Source organism: Phaethon aethereus (assembly GCF_964289735.1).
Source record: "Phaethon aethereus genome assembly, chromosome: 5".
In the NCBI taxonomy this organism is placed as follows: domain Eukaryota; kingdom Metazoa; phylum Chordata; class Aves; order Phaethontiformes; family Phaethontidae; genus Phaethon; species Phaethon aethereus.
Window position 1 is genome coordinate 55277721 of NC_138579.1, and position 23399 is coordinate 55301119.

Sequence of the window (23399 nt, forward strand, 5' to 3'; positions counted from 1 at the left end):
ACAAGAATCCAGGCTTTGCTACCACAGAAATGCTACAAAACTGAGAAAAATCAATTACTTTGTGTACAAAATGTATGTTTAAGTTAATAAGTGTAAGATTTATCTTGTCTTATCAAATGGCAATTACATATAGCTCTCTGACTTCCATGCTCAAAGTACAGTATTTTATATTGCAATTTAAAAAGATCTTACCTTATCATCAATATCTGTAATATTCATACAATAGAAAATGTCATATTTAAAATAATCCCTCAAGATTCTTCTCAGGATATCAAATGAGATGTATGACCTAAAAACGTAAAAGGTATAGGAGTATTTTTAGTGAACACCTCAAGCCTATTTCTTTTCTATGCACTAACTACTTTAATCTCAGAGTCAATAATTTTAGAGTGGTTTTAATTTTCCCTCATAGTAAGTTTTTAATCACACAATGACATATTATAATATGCTTTTAATCTTAAATCTCAAGTGTTGAGTCTAACAAGACTATTTTATAGTAATACACTCATCTAATAAAATTCATTTTTCTATTAATCTTCTGCTTCCAATAGGCACTGTTATTACCTATACCAGAATAAGGAACTGCAGTACCTGGCATGTCCCATGTGAGAAGCATCATAGACTGTTGGGCCACAGCAATACCACAAGACCTTTTTTCCATTCTGAGGCTGAAATATTTCCTTAATTGAAAGGGAAGATACAGTGATCAGAAGAAATTGAAGACATGATCTTGGGCCAGTAACACCATGTTTGGAAATTAGAACATGAAAACATGGTTTATAATTACAAAAAAGAAATGGTTATTCCACTCCCAGTTTTACCGTAAGAAGAGATCACCGCTAGCTTTATCATATAAGAGAGATAACAGGGTGTGGCTGTTTGTTATCTGCACTCTTATCAATCATATCAGATTACAAAGATTTCGACTAAGCAGGGCATTATTCAAGTTCATTTGTAAAAGGGAAGATCAGGCTTTCTTTTGCATTGAAAAAAGGTTACAGAATATAATAATTTCACACATACTTGGATATAACTTTAGTATTCTTAGTATTTCCTCACTTCCCCAAAGGATCTTTAAACAAGACCACAAGAAGTTTTACCAGTTCATATTACAATTGGCAAGACTTTTTTTTTATACTGACAACATCTAAAGAAGGAAACTGTGATTTTATTCTGTTCACATTGCCTATACTTATGTGTATTACAGTTTGAACCGCTGGCTATTTTGCATGATAACTTGCAGTTGTGAACTATATGTTATGCAATATAGACATACATGCACACACTTGTAGTACATGTATATTTATTGTGTATATTATAACACTTGCCTCAGCAAACACACTTGACTGACACAGCATCTCTGGCATGTGCTTGTTAACATTCCACAAAATACAACCCAGAAATGTGTCTACTGATAGGGTAAACACTTAAGAAACAAACATTTGAGAACTTCTCTATCTGTGTTTCTATGGAAATCTCCTTTTTTTTTTTTTTCCATTTAGTCACCTTATTGCGAGTCAGACTGTTGTAGAGGCAGAGCCTAGAATGTTTTGTCCCTTCAGGGGGAGACCAGGGAGGCTGCACACGCTTGCCTTTACCTAGGAGAAAAAATAGTTTAAAGAGAACTGAAAAGGCACTTTCCACAAACAGATCTGCAGTATAACATTTTCTCCTTATCACATCATTAAGTTATTTAAAAAGAAAAAAACCACATGATTAGACAAAGCAGCTCCAATCTCAGTAATCCAACTATTTCTGTTAGAGCTTCCTACAAAGCCACTAAAACCAAAGTAAATTATTTCAATCGAGTTTATTTTCTACTCTCTGACTTGCCATTCCTATTAACTTTTGATCCAAGTAACAGGAAGGAAGAGGGTATAAAAGTGAGAGCATGCAACTCAGTTAAAGCATTAAAAAGAGCTTTGAAATTTAATGTATTATTAATAAATTCTTATGGCGGTCCTGGGCTTTCTGCAATGCCACTGATTTTACTGTGATAGCATATCACAGATCCTACACAGAATTTCAAAATATCTCCAGAGACCAGCATTAGTCTCTAGAGCCAATATTGACAGAGTGTGTGTACTCAGGATGAGAGGGAGGGGAGATGGAAAGCTTTAAAAAGAACCTCAGCTTTTTATCATACATTGTTGCTATGTACATGAGGCATTTTTGAACAGTCATTTACCACAAACATGCTCCAATTCAGCAAGAAGATAAATTTTGCCATTAAAGAGAGCAGGTAAAACCCACGGTAATATTAGTGACAATATTCTTGTATTTGTTTTCTTTTCAATTTTTAAGAAGCAACATAAGTGTTAAACTCGTGTTTTTTTCAAACAGAAGTATGAGTATGTCATGTGTTCAAGAGTTGCAGTTTGCTATGCACAGGGCTGCTTACAGCTGTAATGGTGTTAAACCAATTATCACATTAACTAGGAATGAAAGCAAACCAGGAAATTCAAAAATACAGAAAGGCTGCCAGCTTAATACACACAGCACTGTCTTTAGGAATTCTCATGGTATGCATTTTAACTGCAATTAAAATATTATACAAACGATTTGTTTTGACAACAAAATTGCCTTTCTGATCCTGTGTCTCAGAGTGCTTTTTATTAACTCTGTTTCCCTGATATCTTCATAGGAATGTTTTGGCTGAAAACCTTCAATACAAACATTCACAGTATAAAAAAAATTAATCTCTTCCTCATCTTCCTTTCTTGAATAACTGCCTAAATAAGAAAAGAAGTTATTAACTATAGTACTCTGTCTCACAAATGGACTCCATGTAAACTCCATGTTATGGATCCACAGAAATGTGTTTATCCTAAACATTTCACTGTATGAGGTATTCCTGTTCAGAACACCTCAAGTTCAAGAGTAGTCTATCCATAACACAGACCGTATACCCAGGTATGGATTTGTTTACTCTTTGATTTACAAAGATTACGCTGGCATGCTTAATTGCGGCTAACATTCCCTCAGGGAAGGAAGCCTATGCGGGTTAGTGTAATAAAAGATAAATCTGTAAAGCTTGCTTTACTTACAACCACACTAAACATATGAAAAAACCCAGATACTGCACCCTAAAGTTCTCAGCTTGGGAGTTAGGTGTTACATTATATCCACTACATGGACACCAAGGGCAAAGTAAAAGCCATAATGGTTAGTTTGTTTAAATATATCTCTGCCAGCTATAGTCTTCCCCCTGGTTGAACTGAAGTTCATTTGCTCTAATCCACCCCTGGAGCTCCCTGATACACCCAAAAAACACTAATATCCAAGGTCTAAGAAGTGTAGCAGATTTACACGTCATTTTCATAGTGAACACTGCAGAACACCATTTCAGGACTTTTTATACATATGCACAGATTGTGAAGATAAGAAGACATAACCCTTCAGAAGGAGAAACTTAACATCAGAGATTTCACGGACAGGAAAAGAGAAACCTTATCTCTTATTGCTCCACCCTGATCCATGAAATTCTGCAGACAAACTGTAGTTAGTGGCATTAAATCTGCTATCAGAGACAGCGGTACAGCTGAGATTCCCTTCACTGTGAAAGGAAATCAATAACCAGCACAAACGCATGCACACACATGTATACTGAATCTACTTGCTGCAGTCTGATTTTAACTGCTGGTCTGCTCGAAATTGACAACACATATGATGACAGGTTTTAAGAAGATGGCATTGGAGTAATATTAGTCAACAACCATCAGCAAAAATGACAGACATTATGCATTCATTCATAGATATTGCAAGCACTACACAACAGCTCTGTGTTATTATTATTAATTATTTCATGACTCCCTGCGCAAAGATCTCACTACAATGCAATTAAATTAGACTAGCTCATTGGAAAACAACTCAGGAGTGTGATGCAGCTCCCAAAAATGCCAGCACCCATGCTTACACAATAACCTAGCTTAACCAGTTAGTATTTCCTCAAATCCTCAGCAATACCTAAATTACCAGGGTTAAAAAAGAACCCCAAACATTCTTTCTGAAATTCAGTGTTAATAACAATCATAAAAGGCAGTATTCAGTTTACTTTATTATGAATTTGTATATTACACAACAACTATTTAGTCACCCTCGCAGGGAAAAAAAAATGGACTGAGCAAATCCTGGTATTTTAGGCAACAAGCCAAAACCCACATGTTCTTTTACGATTCAGTGGCTAGCTTTTTAAAGAAAATACACATAATCGAATTCTGTACACTGAAGAATTTTAAAATCAAAGAAATGTGGAAACAGAGCTTTAACATTCAAATAGGTCAGGATCTATCAATTACACAGTAACTGTATGGAAGAAGAATTTAATGACCTTGAATACAAGTTGATACAGTAAATTTTAAAGCGTGCAAGAGAGTATGAAAGAGAACTTCTAGGAATTCTCAGCAATAAAAACCAATACAATGTCAGCTAGTCTATAACCTGTGCACCAATTTTGTATTACTCACTTGTTTGAAGTTTACAAGGCTCATTTTTTTCATTGTTGCCATCATAGATTGCTTCTATGTGTCTGTACCACCGGACAACATGGATATACTGGTCCACAGGTGGCCTCGAAAACTTTCTGAATACCTCCACATCTGCATGTGAAAATGTGAACCCCTGGATATAACTACGAGTGCTCAGGTACTCGTTCAAAGCCTTCACCCTGGCTTCCTCTTCACTAATGCTCAGAATAAAACTGTAGCTGGAAGCTGTAAAGAGAGGCACAGGACATTTGGTCAGCATTAAAAGAAGAAGGAGATCCCATGACCAAAATATATCCTTATACTATACATCTCCCCCTCTAAATTAGCTTTGTCAAATGATAAGAAATTTGAGAAAAATATATTTAATACAAGCTACTGAATAACTATATATTTCCTATTAAGAGGATTATATTTATGCTGTGGTAAGTTTTTTTGAGGCATCTTTATAAAAAGTAGTAAGGACAAAAGCACAGGTCCTTTTCATGAAGAAATATCATTTACTTGAAATTGGAGAAAATTCTTCACATACAACAAACCTAATCAGTCACCCTTTTCCATGCTGCTAAAACACCCATCTTGCAAATATTTAATATGATTAATTTTATACACTGTGGACAGGCTGTGAATATGTCTACTGAAGTTGAGCATATCCTTAAATCTCTGCAGGACTGGTGCCCGTAAGCAAGCTCTCAGCATGACACTCAGTTACTCCTACTTGCTCTAGCAACTCAAAACTTAAGCTGTTGTATATTCCCATACTTCTTCACCACTTTCTCTCCCCTGACATATGAATAATATTTAAAATTAGTACGATTGACACAAATGAACAGAAAGCATATTAGATCATGCTCTTCCCTCACAATTTTTTAATTCCATGATTTATTTTGTATACCTGCAAAGCAGGTTCAATTAAGTCTCATCTTTACAAATGGAAGGACATGGAGGAAGCAGCGGAAGGGTTCTGTGACTTGGTGGGGATGCTCACAGTAACGGCAAGCCCTGTGCAAGTCAGTGGGTAGAAAGCACTGCGGAGGTTATGGCATCTGGGCTAGCACTGACATTAGGTAAACCTAGCATTCATATTTTCCTACAATGATTCAACGTTTGTAACTCCATTCATGTTCAAAGTGCTGTATAAACATTAAGCCGATATCCTGCTTAGGTAGTCAGCCAAGAAGGTAATTTAAGATATAGTCAAGGTCATAGTGCAATAAAATGAGAGAGGCAGTAGGAGAAAGCCTGTCCCTGCTCCCAAACCCTGACAGAGACCACTGCCACAACTGTTGGTTCTTACATTAGTACAAAAATCTTCTGCACGAGTAGTTCCCAAAGCATTGGAGGTGCTCACAGACCAACACTCTTGGAAAGGGAAAAATGAACGGAGATGGGGAAGTGATGGCTAGGAGAGGATGTGAGGAACTGCAGAATCAAAGTTAGATTCCTGTAAAGTCTCAATCAAGGGCTATCCATGTTATTGTTCCATATAAATACCATATAAATAAGGAATAACAAGTAAATAATGGTTCAAAAATCAGACCTTATGGGCTTGCCTTACCTAGCTGAATGGGATTCAGCTTCGGTTCACATAGTTGATTTTACTATAAATTTTTCAGGCTCCTAAATATTTACTGATGCTTATCATCATAGAACTTCACATGTTTATACACATGAAATAGTTTGAAATATTTATGTTCATTAACTATGGAAACGTAAGACATATATCTTCCTTGAATGTGAATTTTGTATCCATGAATCATGTGAGGGAGAAGGAAAAAAAAAAAGTATTACAGGAGTGATCTGTGTAGAAATGAAACTGTATCTCAAAGAAAAGATCTTTAAACATCTATTGCAAGGAAAGCAACACTCAATTTGCAAAGTATTATTAGGGTTATTATGACCATTATTCACACACCAGGCTGCTAATGGGAAGCAACTCAGTGTATCTGAAACAATGTAAGTGCTTTCCAACCACATCTGTAAACCAATCTAAAAGGGAAGTTGCTCAAACTTACACACAAATACAACAAAGATGACAGAACTCAGACAAGCTAATTTTGGTAAGAAGAGATGGCAAATGCTGCCTGCGAATGTTGGTACCAGCTCAGCCATGATAAGCAGAGCAGCCAAAATTACTTTGAACAGTCTCTGCACACACATTAATACTTGAAATTACAAAGTTTGACATTACATGTAGTTGCAAGAGCAACAAGCAGACTTGAAAGTGTAATACATCAAAGAAACCGGTTAGCCCAGGGGACCTAACAGGAGGATGTCTTTATGTTGAGACTGATCACTGACTCAAATTCAGCCCAAACTCACGTCCATGACTGCACACCACAGTAAGTGCAGTACAGCATGAACACACCTGAGCAGCTCTTGACAGGGTTTCTCAGGGCGCAGCAGAAGCTGAGCCACAGCAATCTCAAGCTCCCAGCAGGCTCACTGTACCAATACGACTTTCCCACATTGGTTTCACAGGCTGTGCTGAGCTCCAAACTTCCTTTTCTAGACTCACAGCTACTTTTCAAACCATGACAGATAGCTTAAAGCTAGCACAGGTGTGTTCTATCCTCTGCTGCAGTCAGATGCAGAGATACAAGCAAATTTGCTGTGTTTAAGAGCGCACTGAGTTATCAGTGCAACTCTGAAATACCTCTAAGTATCCTATTTCAGTACATACAGGACAAAATCATTCTCACTTCTGGCATTCTTGTGAATAGCTCCAAACTGGACTGAACTAATGAAACAAAAGCTCTTCTCCTGAAGCACAGGGTGCTCTCCTGGGAAGAAAGAATGAATATGATAACGCTGCCTTTTGGGAGGCAGTATAGCAGAGGACCATTTAATTGAAAGCAAAAGAAATCAGTCAAAACTATCTTTACATAAAAGTCTGTTCCGATTTCATTTATATCGCTACTAAAAACCAAAGTAGTAAATCTACAGAATCTTGTTCTTCCATGATTTATATCCTGCACCCTCAGTTCTACCCCCCTCCCCAGTGTCTCACAATGTCTTTAATTCATCACACACTCCCACTGAAATACTTCCTGGTACCTCGCAAGTGCTTCATCCCCCTTCCCCAGGCACTTTAGTACTGCCATCCTCTCATACAGCTCCAACTCACCGTTGCTCAGTCTGCCAACTATTTGCAAGAGGCAGCCCACTGTCAAATGTAATTAATAGCAATCTATGGATTCAAAAGATTGAGAGAGAAAGGCCAATAGACACATATAGCTCTGAGTTGCTTTAGCCCTGTTTCTTTAGGAAACCAGGCTAAGATGCAGCCCTTTTCTCTGACTGCAACTTTTTCCCCTCCCCAAACAAAAATTACAGTTGCTACTACTCAATTGCATTTGGAAGTGTCTTCTTAACAACAGAAAAACAGGAGTATTACAGAGCTGTTGCATAACACTGAATGTTAACTCAGGTGAATGGAATGGTCCATAGACACCCAATCATATCACTCAAGGGCAACTCAGTTCAGAAAACAAGCACTGAGCACAAGTATTGGAGAGGTAGCAAAATAACCTTGAAAAATCCTAAGAATTAATGTTAATAATGTAACACTCCCCGCATGTTAAAAAGTTGTTTCAGAAAAATTCCACTGTAGACATTAATAGTTCTCATACAATAATTGCCAGTGTATGATCTCTTTGGGCAACATAATTGTCACACATTCTTCTTTCCATGCATGGAGTGCTTCAGTGACTACTAAAGGACACTGGGAATTTGCCTGCAAGACTGCAGCAACACACAGACTCAAAGGCATAAGATCACTTCTACGTTTTATTTGCACACAAAATACCTTTTGAAGTTTAATCAAGATGTGTAACCCACACAATATCAACTCTGATGGAAATTTTTCACTTTTATTAACTTGAAAATGGAAACATCTGTTCCTTGAAGGTGTTGACAGCAAAGTAAATACAGAAAAGCCATAAAGTAGGCAGTAAGCTAGCTGACACGAAAACAGGGAGTTACTTTGCTTCAGGGAAATATTAGGTTTCCTGGGCTTCCCTGAACCTGCTAACCTTGTCAGTCATAATTAGATGACAACTGAAATGTTCTGGGATTTCTGCGGAAGCATTCTCTGAGAAGAAATCTTAGATGTTTCTGAATATTTTAAAATGTCATTTCTCTTCCAACTTGGCTTTCACAGATTTAAAACAACTTATAAAGGATAAGTGTAACACGCCTCATTATTAATATGGCTCCAAATTGGCCATTTATCATTCTGGCTGGCCATTCTGGTAGCTTTGGAAAGAAGTCCAACTATCCGCTCAGGCAAGACAAATTATCCTTTTCCATAAAAATTCCAGAAGAACTGAACCAATGCACCTATCCCATCTATGCAAGACAACAGCATACACACAGAGAGACAGGGAGACAACAGACTTTTGAAGATTCACACATGAGGATCAAGAGGCTTTTAGCAGGGCAGGATTTTTAAGATGGGAGATTCCCAGCAAAGAAGAGCTTCTCAGTCCTTGTCACTTTAGTCCTGCGAGTTCCACTTCCACTTTTCCTGAACTGAAACTAAATGTAACAATCACAATCTAAGTAAAAAGCAAATCTATTTGTCCATTAATAAACTTAACTAAAAAGTTTCTTAAAGCACTCCCCCCCCCGTAACTAAGATACTGAAAACACATCTGAAAAAGCCAGTCCCTTGACAAGAATAAATGTTTCTGAACTCCCTTACATAGAAACACTACTTGTGATGAACAAACAGGAAAGTAACTTTCAGTAACAAAGAAAAAGGCACAAATCCTTGAATCTACAGATCCTTAACTGGAATGACAGAAATTTCCAACCCCTTACATACCATAATGGTATTTCATACTTGTATGACTGGTATTCCAAGTTTCCATTTGCTACAGTAGTGCCAAAAATTACAGGACTACCCTAGCCCTCCTGACATATGGAAGAGCGCAGTATAACCCATCATTAAAACACTACCACAAAAAAAAGTCCAGAAAAGCCAAAAAGTTCAGGCATGAGTTCAAGGAAGAACACAGATGACTAGGAAAGACAGTAAGGGAGATAGAAGCAGGCAAACGAGAGCAGACGATGCGGTGATAAGCGTACAACTGACTAAGCAGTCTGGCAGCCACCTAACATCTCTTCGAACCCATCAAGCTAGAGAACAGCCGTTTCCAAACTTCAGTACTGAGCAGCTCTGGGTTTTTTCCACAAATCACAATGTCTCATCATTAACTTTTACATTAGAGGCGAGGCATGATGGGGATCACCTCCCATGGTCTTGCAAGGCACCAGAGGTCCTCCAATCCATAGGCAACAATGTGAGAGGTGCAACCAGCACCTATAGATCCACATTTCCCACCACCCCATGCACGTACAGACCCGGTCATACGCCACACTTCAAACTCCTCAGTCCCAATAGCTTGAAGTGGCAGCAGGTGCTGCTTACGTGTCACCCACCACCGAGGGACACAGGTGACCTCCCCAGGGACACTCACACAACAATGGGCATGGAGGGCTGATTTCACATGTCATTTCTGTCCCAAGCATGTCGTGATGGCTGATGGCTGCCTACCTTGCACCTCAGAGGCCTGGGGCGGCGGGGCCGTCGGTAGGGTCCCCTACAACGCACTTGGGACGGGGGGACCCTGCCGCCGGCCCCGCCGCCCGATGCCCCGAGGAACCCGTTGAGGAGGCCGCCAGGACGACGCCCCAACGCCCCCAGCCGCCATTTCCCGCCCCGACGCCTCAGCCGCCGTGACAGGGCGGGTGGATCCGTGGGCCCCCTCCCGCCCCGCCGCCGCCTGACGTCACGGTGCCCACCTGACACCGTGACAGCTGAGGAACCGTGACACCAACCCCCGCCGAGCAGTGACAACCCCCGAGGACCCCTCGCCTCGCTTCGCCGGACCTCCGCGGCGCCGGCTGCCGACCTACCCTGCTCAGCGGCGGCCGCTGCCATCCTGCTGCCTCCTCCCCTCGTTCGCGAGCTGATGCAACAGGGTGCCCGGAAGCGTCGCCCCGCCCCGCCCCGCCCGCCACTACGCTACTTCCGACGGGCGCCTCGCGTCACCACGGCAACGGGGGAGCACCGCCCCCCCCTTCCCGCCCACACCGCCTTCCCGCTAAGGACGCGGCCGTTGGGCAGTCGTCGCGCGGCCGGGATGGCCTCAGCAGCGGCCGTTGTGTCACAGGGGTTTACCACAGCTGGGCTGCCCCCACACCACCTCCCACCCTCAGACAAGAAGGTGCAAGAGTCAACTCCAGCTTCTGGCTCAACTGGGCTTTTATTGCTGTGCTTCAAACATAACGGTTCTGAGCATACCGATAGAAAACACAATCATTTTGGAAACCAAAAGCATTGCAATCCTCTCAAAAACAGCAGCAGCCTCTTCGTTCCCACCCCCCGAGCTTGAACAGCACGGTCCCACCTCATGTGAAGGGAAGCGCAAGCTGGAGCTCCTCGCCCTCAAGCTAGCATCTGACACCTGCGTTTAATATCGCACAACTCAAAAAGACCTTAGTGAACATCACAACCGGAGTCCATGTTAACACCGATGGTGTTAAATCACTTCCAGCTCTCCACGTGAAGGTGAGGAGGATATAAAGTCCATGCCATCACTTTTACTAGCAGTTTGTCGATGTCCTCATTTACAGGAAGTTTGTTGACATATGTATGTACACAGGAGCATTTTTGAAGTTCATCATAAACATTAATCTGCAGCTTCCCATTTATTTATAATGTTATTACTTTTTAAAGTGTTCAATACATTATTATAATTTTTGGTATCTAGATACCTTAACTCATCCAGTAACTTAATAATAGATTGTTTCTCTCCCAGTGTGTTTTTCCAGGTGAGAAGCATCTGATAAGATTGCTCTTCTATATCATTAGGAAAGTCATGAATAATTTTAACAATATCATTTTCCTGCAGATGAGTTCTCATAAGCTGCTTCCATTTTTTTGGTGGTACTTCCTTTATAAAGGTCAAAAAGGTGTATCTCAGTTCTGAAAGAAAAAAACCCACACAACACATATCAGCTTAGTTTCTAAAATACAGATTTTTTTCATAGCTAACGTACATGCTTTCCCATTAATTTTCAGCCAATACATGCATAGATCAAAAAGCAGCAGCAATGCCAGGCTTGGCACCTAAGAAGCAGTAGGACAAATAGGGTTCCAACTGAGTGATCTTGAAAGAAGCTAAAGGTACCAGTCTACATATTTCAAAAGTTGTTTCTTAAGAAGAGACACTATTCAGTAAAGGTTCATAGGCCTGCACATCTTCACTTAAGAGTAATAGGGCTACTCAACAGCAGGCTTTAACCACTTCACTGTGCTACTGGTATAGGTTTGCCATGCCAAGAACAGCATGAGCAAAACCTGTCACTTGGCCATCCAGCACATCAACTTGCTGGGTACAGGCAGATATATGGGGATTTGATGCAGTCTTCCATGTGAGCAGACGTTTGACAGAAAGATCTCCTGCTGTGACCTACATCTCGCTCACTAAGGCAGAGTAGACTGCTGCAGTGCAGACTTGTTTAAAACATACAAAAAATGTTGTACCATTCTTATTCTTAAAAGCATGGCTGCACTATACTCCTGTGCAGAAAAGCCACATTTTAAAGTAGAGCAATTCAGCACAGGGATTACAGCTTCTCTCAAATATAATACTAATCCTGTTTCAGCATATTTTGCAATGAACTGAAAGCCTTATAGCTTTAAGCAATATTCATTAGCCTCCCTATACTATTCCTTAAGTAGACTAAAGTAAACAGGAAAAAAAAAAAATCCCAGTACTGACAATTTATGGAATACTTACCTTTTTGAGAGAGATCTTTAACAATTATTCGACACTTTGATTCTCGTACCTGTAATACAAAGTTGGACCGTTACTCCAACATAGCAGCGTGCTTCACTCATGATTATTCCTGAGCTATTCCATATTTTGCTTCCACAGCACACATGCCAATAAGGGGAAGGGGGGCAGGTTTCACAGCACAGCTGAAAGTATTTGAGTAAAGAAAATTGCATGCTGAAACAAGCATGCTACTAGATCCAAAGTGAAGCAACAAGGCAGCACATTTGCTGCTATTGCAAAACAATAGCTTCTGTGTAAATATTGAACAGGGAGATGAGAGAGGCAGAGCAGATTAAATGAGGGACTGACATTTGCTTTCCCAAGATATCACTTCCCATACTTTCTATTACATCTTTAAGGAAAGCCTCCTCTTCCCTATCATTCTTCCTGAAAACAGCACCTATCACTCAAGGAATAGTTAAGAACTCAACTGAAATTACACGTGTATCAGAGAAAATACTATGATAATTTCACACACATACTTACCATACAATTTGCTGGCATCCTACCACTTGGTACGTTAGACGGGGCATTTTGATGTAAAGCAGGATTCTGCCCAGTTTTTGCTGGTAGCGAAGATTCAGCAATCCTCCTCCAGCACCTTTTCATTTGGCACCTCCAGCCTCCATGCAGGATGATGCCCCGCTCGGAAAGCACAACACTGTTTTGCTCTGGTGATGTGTTTTTTACTTCCAAGTTAATGACGGTTTGTGCTTGGCCCTCTGGGCTCTCACCAGGGTTCTCACCCTCTGGGTTGGCTGCGTTATTTGCAGGTGTCTCCACTTCTGGTAAAATGAGGCTTTCAGTACTGCCCTCAGACTCCTGTACAGAATAAAAACATATTTTAAGACCTGTTTCATAGGTTGGTCTTCAAGGACAGTCTGGAAGAAGAAAACATAATACTTGAAGTCACCAGATGCCAGAGAAATAATAGGAAAGCTGCTAATTTGGCAAAGTTACAAACATACAAAAGTTACAGCCTTTCTAAACTTGGACTTCAGAGCCTAAACTCTCCGCTTCGCTGGCTGTTCTGCTCCTACTGGACTGTGGGGTAAGGCTGACAGGCTACGTTCTCAACAAACGCAGGAAACTTTTCCTAATGTTTTCACTGGCATGTGTTGCTCCTTGCTCCTCTCTAAGTATGGAACCTGTGCACCACTCCTGAGGCAGGAGGAAATTAAATTGCCTTGCTGCACCTGAGCTGACTTAACAGCAACAGGGGCCTCACGCCCATCATCATATCAAGGCTAACACCCTCAGAGCTTTTGCCAAGCTGGTAATAGCCAGTGAAAACATATTGACATTCCATGTAAGTGCACTAGCTTGGGTTTTTGGGGAGGTCAGATTAGTTTTTCTGACAGACTCACAAACTAGAATCAGTTGAAAGAAGCCAGTGGGTACCAGTGCACATTGCATAGCTTTTGTGAGGGGGCAAAGAGGGAAGCAAGTGAGGAGGGCTGCATCATTTTTAGCATTGTCAATACATTAAACAAGCATATGACAGGGAATATCAACTCCAGCTCATCAAGAACTGTACAAGTATAAAGCAAACCAGCATCTATTTAGCATATCAGCTAGTGCTGAAACTCAAAAGCCTTAGGACTTTTTTTTTTTCTTTTTTAAAGGGGGAAGATGAGGGTAAGGAGTGACTTTTTCCAATGAGACTTGTGTTTAAGGTGCACTTCCCCCCCATGAGCATATGCCAGTGTGATTTCTGTTTGCAGAAGGTCAGTGACCCACATGTGACACCACCATGTGACCAATATGCATAAGCACGGCTGTGAGAACCACCCAACACAGGTAGTCAAACATCATCCTCATTGAATCCACTTTCTGTTTAAGGGTGTGAACAGGTTAAACAAGTTCATCCTATTTATACAGAATCATTCTTAAATAGGTAACTGAGCAACTGAAGGTACACAGCATGGCTGACTAATAGCTGCTGCTCTATTTTGGAATGGAATAAAGTATCAGCAGTATTTTTTATTTTTTCTTTTTTACAGCAGTATAAATTCACTGGTACTTTGGAAAGGACAATGTGTTGCTGCCAGAACATGTGGTCTCAGTGTCACTCTCCTTAGCAAATAAGCTTTTTGTTACAGTAGCATGAACATTCCAAGCGTGCAGATGTCGCAACTCAAGTCTGTGACAACTCTTACAGAGCTAAGTGTCACTATGTACCAATTTGTGATCTAATTCTACCACCGTTTTGCTCAACACAGAGATGTTCTATTTTCCTATTCCTGTTCTACAGCATTTTGACGAATTTTTCTGTCATGTTTCATCAGCTTCTACGAATACACGAAGTGCTGTGAATCTGGCCAGTGCGTGGGGGGAGACACAACCCAAGAAAAACCCATGGGTGATTCACATATTTGAGCCACTTATGGACCTTAAAAAAAGAAAAAGAGTTTAACATAATGTTTTTAACAGGTCTTTTCATTCTGTTTCTTCAGTCTTCAAGTATTTGTGACATAATTAAGATGCATTTAATTACTTGAAATATCTAACTAGTAAGATTAGACAAGAGCTCACATGCCAGGTGGGTAGCATGTGCATTGGGTGGGGTACAAGAAAGGCAGCAGGGAGAAAAAGGTGCTGCACATGTGCTATGAGAGAAATCTGGGTGCTTTTTCTTAGATCCTGATCAAGACAAACATATGTTTTACAGCTTGATGTTATGCATCATTAACTGTACTAGTGAAGGTTGAACTCAATTGTGCCTTGCTGTGTTGTTAGGAGTATAGCTTCCAAATAGAGAAGCTAAAGCTAGACTAGCTAAATACAAGCTAGTCTTGTATTTATCTTGCAAAATGCTGGACTCACAATAATCTTTGTAGACCAAAACAGTAAGATTCTGAAATGGTGTTTGACTACAGGGGGCCAGGATGAGCCTAGCTTTAAAGTGGAATGTATGCCAGCAGCCAGCCTCAGCTTGGTAAACCCTTTTCAAGGATGTACTTCTGAACTGGTGTGCTCTGAACCCTGAACCCCTTGTCTTATGGGACTGTCTAGGACCAAGATGTTAGACTGCAAGGTCCTAGTCTGTAGCTCGTAACATAAGCTGAAAGGCAGGAAGGCTCAGTCACTTTGCTGGATAAAGAGAAGTCAGTCTTATGAACACGTAACATTGCAGTCAAAATGCAAGGAAAGCTAGGCCACCACCATGAAGGGAAGCAATAGCTGTCCTTGCCTGGGGAATACATGCATGAAATGGCAAAGAACTAACTGGATCAAGGCATCACTTAGAGACAGTTTGAAGCAAAAGCTTGCATTTAACCTAATTTTTTTTCCACACTTTCAAAATATCCTGGCCATAGGCTCTGGAACATTTCCAAGGGAAGTACTGGAAAGATCAACTGCAGTGGACACATGCAGCTAATGAATGCATCAGGCCCTTGTTAACATCTGGCCCTGTATGAATCACAACTTGTTGCATCACAGGAATGCATCCTACCAGCGGTCTACAGCGAGACACAAACTGAGAGCTGTGTATCAGGTACAATTAAGCAGTGCACAAGTAAGCTGCACAAAACTGAGATGAAACACTTGATCCAGCCCATACTTACCAGACCCTTCTCTGCATCTTTATCAGTTGAAGCAGCTGGAAAACAAGAGAGGTCTAAGAAACTTTTAGGGATTGCAGCAACTTAAACATAGCTGAATTCACACAAGATTTATATGCAGTAGACACATTCATAACACAAACCAAAGCTCTAATACAAGCCATTTCTTTCTTTGACCTGTCATATGTTCCATGAGAGTACTACCCCTAGCTTCCACCAACAGCACAAATACTATGCCTTCATACAGGGGATGAAGAGTCCTGCTTAGTAAAATACAGACCACGAGATGCAGTTAGGCTTTGAAGCCACTCTTTCAACCTCCCCCACTCCTGATTATGCTTCTTAGCATTTTTGTGGGCTATTGCAATATAAAGAGAAGGCAGAAGTTTATTGCAATACAATCAGTAAGCCATGATTTGAACAAAATTAACAGTTAAAATTCAGACTAATTTTCAACATTATTCTAACTAAACTACTTTAATATGTAGTAGCAGAAATAAAAGTTTCTCAGGAAGACATCTCCATTCCCATTAAAAAATAAAATTAATTCACACAGGATTTTTCAGCCTAACATTCATGTTAAGAGGCTCAAATGATGAAAGGGCAACAATTTGTAGAAAAAGTCTCCACAGCCAAACACAGTGAATGAAAGTAGTTAATGATCTAATTAGTTGCTACTTCTTGCCCCACACGTCTGAGCTTAAGCACAGATTTTTCTCATGCTTTGCCAATACAATGCAAGTAGATAGGAAAAGCCCTTTTAAGGGCCTTATGCTAATCCTGCTTTGAAACAAAGGCATATGTCAGCAAAGTAGGAAAGCTCATAGTTAAAGTTTATGCATTTTATTAACTGAACAAAACTAGTCTCCATTATACAGGAGTTACTTAATTGAATGACATACTAAATGAGATAGAGCTTAAACAGGTCCCCATAAGGTAACACAAAAGCCAAGGAGAGCCTTAATGCATGCTTTGCCACATTCTAGAAAGTTCATGGCTAGTAATCAAGCAGTTACCTTTATCCCTATTCAGCTTTCTAATTATGAAGAACAGCGAAATGCCACCAAGAACCAAAATAATCACAATAATCCAAACAAGAGCTGTGCTTCCTGCAAAGGAAAAAGGAATAAAGTTAGTACTGAAGCAGTACCCAAACAAGATATTCTGAAGTGCAGGTGTTCCCTGCTGTCCTAGAGAACAGACTAAGCTCAGCACTAGTACAATGACCCAGCTACCTCATCCTAGAAAAGGCACTGGGACCATCAGCAGACCTGAACATGCAAGTACTAGTTTGCACTGCACATCATTATCTCAATGGCAGCAGGGGATTCTGTACAGAGCTGCAATACAACTTCTACAAGGCTTTCTGAAAAGACATTTAAGAAAATGGGGAAACAAGTATGCAAGAGATGACAGCAAGCTTCAGGTGCTGTAGCGTTGGCAGTGTCAGTTCCTTCTTTCTCCAGCCTGGCAGAAGCTATCTACCAGCAGCCACTCCATACACAGCTTCTCAGACATGGGAAACATGAAAGAAATCTTTGCACTATCCATAACTTTCAACAACTTTGAAAACACTGGGAATACATGTAGCTTTTCACAGAGTGAAATTTAAGATGGTTTTTCACTCCAACCCCTTTGAGAACTTGTCTCTAGCAAGTAGTTCCCAGATCAAAATACAGCAGCTCTTAAACATGCTACAGTAGTTCAAACCACTGTTTTACAGATTGCTCTGGTAAGCTCTAGTAGCCAGAAGCCACAGATCCAACAAACCAAGCTGAGTGGTATTTGTGTACCAGACCTTGACTGGGTAAGCCACATCCTAGGTCCATAGTAGCATTGCAATTCTGCACAATTTCTTTCCCTTCCGGACACCTGAAGTGGATGGCAACACAAGATTGTATTAACATTTCCAGAGCAATATGCAGCTCTGCCCAGGCCTGATTTTTTTTCATGCACAGCTTAGAGACATGAACAGAACATGTATAAACAGATAACTTTGTTAGAAGTGCACTTTTAAACAACCCAAGATGATGCTACAAGTTTAAATAGAAGCAAAGCAGATAAAGCTCATGTTAGCTTCTAACTGGCAAGGGAAAAAACCCCACAGAGTAGATGCATTATTCATGCACAGTTAGAACAGGTGTTTCTACCTCCCAAAATTTTGTACTGGCTTCTACAAAGCTCGTTTAAGTGTCTACAGGGGGAAATACTAATCTGAAGACACAAAAAGTATAAGCTTACAGCCATAAGCAACAAGCACAAAAATACCAAAATCCACATCTTTCTAGGTCTAAATTTTAGGTGTCAAAATATGTGAAGTTGAAATGCATGAATAATGCCATTTGGCCTCAGGGCAGTTATTTACAGCCTAATAACAGGTGTTAGGTACTGGCACAGATTGGGCCACAGCTCTAACATTCCCTAGAAGGAAAACAATCACTTATATTCATTATCAAACTTACACTGTACTGCATCTCTGACATATTTCACAGCCCTTGGCAGGGCAGAAATACCCTTGTTTGCACTGGCATTCAGTATCATGCGTCAGAGTACAGGGTCTCAAAGTTATCTGATCTAAAAATAAAATATAAGTTACAAAGTAAAAGTTGTGATTCTCTACAAATGTGCAAAAATTATACTCAGGCCACAAAGGCAATTTATCTGCACATTCAATATTCTCAGTCATTAGAAATGCAGAAAACCAGAGGACCAGGCTTTCCACAGTAAAAAAGGGGAAAAGGGTTAAGGTTTCATCAAAATCGTGCTTGGTACCATCTTTGCACTGCCTGCACAACAAGCATTCTTCTAAGCCGTTCTCATGAGCGGTATAACCCTCTCCTTCGGTGCAAGGTGCACATCTTCCTCTCAAATGCGGAGCACTGCAGTGCTGAGCAACGTAAGTACCTGTGGAAGAGGAGAACCGGCAGCGGCAGCCGTCTCAAGGGATCATGTAACAGGCAAAAGACTGTAACAGGATGTTAGAACACAAAGCCATTCTTGGTGAAATTTCAACCCCTCCTCGCAAGTAAGCAGTGCACCACATCAACTGAGCAGCACAGCAGGGTCAGGAGGCACGTTCACAGCTTGCCACTCAGACAAGGAGCGGTGGCAAATGAGGCATCCAGCCAGGCCTCTGCTGGGACACACCGGGGACGAGGACTCACTGTGGCAGCTCAGAGTCACCCAGCATCATTTCCTCTGAAGGGGCACGGTGGGCACAGGGAGAATTTCTTGTAACAACCTCTCTTCTCCTTTGTCTGAATTATCTCTAAGTATACCCGATAGCCCTCCAATACTATCTAAGGGCAGGGTGCTTCCTGGCACAAAGCTTATTAACTCTGCACACATTGAGCAAGGAGGGGAGAGCAAAGGCAAACCAAAGTTTTACCTACAGATACAGAAATATCAGAATTCCCCTAGACCTGTTCTTTGTGCTAACTAAAGTTTTTTTCTTTTAAAAAAAAAAAAACCACCTAACACCACCCAACTTTGAACTCTTCATCCTCAGCAGTGGGCAGAGGTTTCCTGGCTTGCTGCCAAGGCACCTCTCCCAGTCATCACCTATTGCACAAGGGGCTCTCACTTCAAAACAGAACCCGGCCTTAACAGCACCAAGAAGCCACCACAGCTCCAACTGGGCTTACACTTTCACTGGATGCACTGTAAAAAACAGTGATGCAGTCATCTCCATGGGGAAAAAACAACCAACATGGCTGCTATCAGCTATAACTGCCTGAAATCTTACCTGCTGGACAAGATACACAGCAGTGACCTTCATGTAAGTATTCTCCCTCCCTGCAGTCCTCTGCTCTGGTTCCAGGCATTATCAGCAGTGTAATCTACAGCAGAGACAGACAGGTGTTTGAGTGATTCATCCTCCCAGGACACGATAACCATCTTGAGGAGATGTTCCTGTGAAGGCTTGAAAACACATTCAGAAGTTCACAGGAAGCCACAAAGAAAACCCAAACTAATTTCTGCTAAGTGTGCTGCTCACAGCGGTAATTACAATCTCAGAGCTGGGGTTAGAGCAGCACCATGCAGTGGCTGATGCGTTTTACATAACTATTGCCCCAGATCCCTGCCTCCATTTTAAACTTCTATTTTCTCTTTACTGATTCACTACAATTGAACTTCAGAGGCCGAGGCTTCCACCTTGTGCAAGGGATTCGTTTCTCCCTCCTCCCATCTTTTTAATTCAGGAGGGTCAGCGTTACTCTTTCTCCAGCAACATGGAGGAAACGCCCCAGAGAACCTCATCCAACATTTCTTTCTGGCTCTGTAATCTTCACCAGAAGGCAAGTAGTTGAGTCATTAACGAAAATAACTTACTACAGCCACAGGAGTAATAAAAAAAAGTTCCTAAGAAACCTGCGGGATGCAAGCCCCTCGGCACAGCTCCAGCGGAGCGGGTACCTGCGGCCCAGCCTCCCCGCACCGGGAAGCAAGCTGTTTCGCAAGGAGGCGAGCAGGAAGCCGAGGTGCGGCGGGCTTCACGCCAGAGAAAAGGGCAAGAGAGGCAGGAGGAGGGGAACGGGCGGCCGCGGAGCTCGCGGTCGCTAATTGCCACCAGCAGCCAATTTCTATGCCGAAACCGAGTCTCCACTCCCCAGCTCCGCTCTTTCCAACTCTCTCCACGGCGAACTGAAAGCCTGTCCCATAACCCCGGCGCGGGGAGAACCGCCAGTGCCACAGGCAGATGAGGTGTGGGCTGCCAAAGAGCTCTCTCCTGGCTCGTACTCGTCCTTTCTCCCGGGGGAGCGGGGCGGGCGGCTGCGCTCGGGAGAGGCGACACCTGCCCCGCCGGGGCCGAGTTCGCCCCCGCGGCAGCTGTGCCTCCTCACTCTTCGCAGCTTTGGGAGAGCTGTTAACCCAGGATTCCAGAGAAACTTTAAGCAACGCGAAATAAAAGTTAAGAAAAGTTACTAAAGTCTCTTGAGGAAGAGGAGGGTAGAACACCCCGCAAGGCTCCTCCACGCGGCACCTGGAGGAAGGTTTGAGGGTTTTTTTTTCCCCACACTCCTCTCAAAAGGAGAGATTTGGGGGCTGGCTGCGGCCAGGTGCGAGCCTCCACTCGCGACAAGCAGGTGGAGGACGAGCCCCTGCCCGCAAACAGCGGCCCCGGCGCAGAGACGAGACGACCCGACCCGGCCCGGCCCGGCCCGGCCCTCACTCACCAGCAGCAGCAGCCGCAGCAGCCACCGCCGCCCCGCCACCGCTCCGACTCCCATGGCAGCAACCCCACTGCACTCTCCGCTCCTCTCGGTACGTCCTCGGGGCGGCGCCGCGGCCTCTTTATCCGCCCCCGGGGCGGGCCGTGGCCGCCCCCCGCCCCCGGGCTGCAGAGCCCTCGGGGGCGGGAAGCGGGACAACTGATAGCACGCTGCCCACCCGCTGGCGTCAAGGAAGGCCACCTCCTGCGTTAGGACATGCCCCGGTGCCATGCTTTGCACCTGTTAGGAGCAGCGGGAAACCATGTTGGGAAATGGCCGATTCGCGTCTCTCCACTCAAAGCTCACGTTGCTGCTGAAGGGCTACTCACTGATCACAAAAAGGAAGGGCAAAGGATGGAAGGAGAATTTTTCCAAAAATGCACCGAGTGCATAACTGGGTTTTCCAAAGCCCTGAGAGGGTTTTCAACTTTTTCAGCAGCAATTATTTCTCCTAGAAAAATAACATTTCTGGCCACGATTATTCAAGAATTCTTCAAGAATACCTTTCATCCTCCTTGTGCACATAACGGGCATGTAGGGACATTCACCTCCAGATGTTGAAATTGGATTAAAATGAATTGCAGAAGGATTTCTAGATTGTTCCTTTTTGGGTTATTTTTCAATCCCCTGCGGCAGCAGCAGTGCATGTTGAAAACTCTTCCTCTGCTGATGCGTAATTAGTTTATGTAGGCTAATAGTTTCTTTCATTGAACAGCGTTTGTTTTATTTAACTGCAGTAACGAGCCCTGGTGAAATCCCTGTGGGTGCATAGTTTGGTAAAATGGAAATGATCCAAAGAATTTCAAGCATTCGCTTTACACCTACTGAAGGCTTCCTGTTCAGCAGTGCTTCTCTTTGGTTCAGATGGGTTTGGTTCTTCTGGTTTGTTTTTTTTAGTAACTATTTCTCAAACCTAGAATACATTTGTCCCTAAGAGATGTAAATATCCCTAAAGGAGAAGAGAGACTCCCATCAGAAACTCGAATATATGGCCCCACAGGGCGATGTGTGTGAGGAAGATGGCTGTGCTGACAGGCCAGAGATGTGCTGACTTGCTGAAGCATTCAAAGGGAGATTTAGGCAGGAAATTAGCAGACGTGTTTGCACAGCATTAGGAGCGAAGGCTTTCAAGGTGCATACAGTTCTTTGCGTGGTCAGGCAGGCATTTTTAGCAGCTGGATATTCTTTCACAGGCAGAGGCCAGGGGGATCCCCTCTCACCGAGGTTTACAACAGTGGGGTTAGCATGGGTCAGGCTTCCTCAGAAAGGAGTGACTAGGATGATGTCCTTCAAAAAGGCACCCAATCTGGATTGATAATGGTCCCTTGAGGATAAGAATCCTTTGGTTTTCTGGATACTTTTGCTAATAATGAAGTCACTCTCAGCCTTTATTATTTGTGATCTGTTTCTTCAATGTCAGCTTCCAGACGCTAGCTCCTATCCTGTCTGTTCAGGTCAGAGATTTGTGGTTCTCTCCATGGAACTATCTATTCTCTATCATCAAGTTACCTCCTTAATATGAAGGTTTTCTAAGACCAAGACAAGTCTGTGCATTTACACGTACAACTGAAAATCAAGGCAACCACTTTTCTTTCTATTTTGAGAAAGTTGCTACAATTAGAAGACATGAACTATTTGAGCCAGAGGGTATCAAAATGCTATTGCTGTTCTCACTTATGGCCGCCATCTGAGATTCTGGAAGGCCTTTTCCTGTAGCTATTCCTCTCAAAAGCATGGCCTAAGAGTTGTTTACTTGTAAAATGCTATAAAACACAAAACCGAGTTCAAGCACACAAATAATTTCTCAGATAGACTGCCACTGAAAGTTGTGTGTAGTTTTATTTCAACATATCAAGCACAAACAGGTTTCCCCTAACTGGGGAATATGACAAGGAATGTACTTAAAAATTTGGAAACATTTACATTGAAAGATAGCCCAGACTGGCACCACCACTAAGTATTTTAAGGCTGTATATATAGCAGTACTTACCACTTGGAACTACTTCAGGCCAGAAAAGAAAGGCTTAGTATTGTCCGCAGTCTACAGAAAATATTGCAAATCTTTAAAAAATGGTGTAAAATAGGAAGACTATTAACAGAGTTGAACAATGCAGTGGCAAAACCCTTCCTCCTTCATGACCTTTGACAATAAACGTGCCTACAACTGAACACACGTACACCTACATCGCTCCCGTCCTCCTCACCTATTCTGGGGCAGTGGATTCCTCTCTACAATGCTAGTGTGTGATATCATAAAACAGCCATATAGCAAATAATAACAACAAC

At 42.1% G+C, this 23399-nt stretch overlaps 2 protein-coding genes across 2 annotated transcripts in view; both read right to left on the minus strand.

Annotated features, from left to right (window-relative positions):
* CARS1 (cysteinyl-tRNA synthetase 1) overlaps positions 1-10431 on the minus strand; it is a gene marked incomplete at both ends in the record, with an annotated part of 35912 nt that extends 25481 nt beyond the window's left edge. The window contains 5 exons of the mRNA XM_082000342.1: positions 193-289; positions 592-680; positions 1507-1598; positions 4467-4712; positions 10407-10431. Coding sequence (XP_081856468.1) covers positions 193-289; positions 592-680; positions 1507-1598; positions 4467-4712; positions 10407-10431 — 549 coding nt within the window. The remainder of the gene's footprint in view (positions 1-192; positions 290-591; positions 681-1506; positions 1599-4466; positions 4713-10406) is intronic.
* Positions 10432-10938: 507 nt separating this feature from the next.
* On the minus strand, positions 10939-21344 carry LOC309405413 (uncharacterized protein; the record flags this gene model as incomplete). Its single annotated transcript, XM_082000183.1, has 11 exons — positions 10939-10957; positions 11268-11478; positions 12296-12344; positions 12821-13156; positions 15904-15938; positions 16917-17009; positions 17699-17772; positions 18363-18474; positions 18673-18804; positions 19646-19739; positions 21078-21344. 11 exons carry the CDS (start codon positions 21342-21344, stop codon positions 10939-10941), a joined length of 1422 nt encoding a protein of 473 aa, XP_081856309.1.
* Between the last annotated feature and the right edge of the window lie 2055 nt (positions 21345-23399).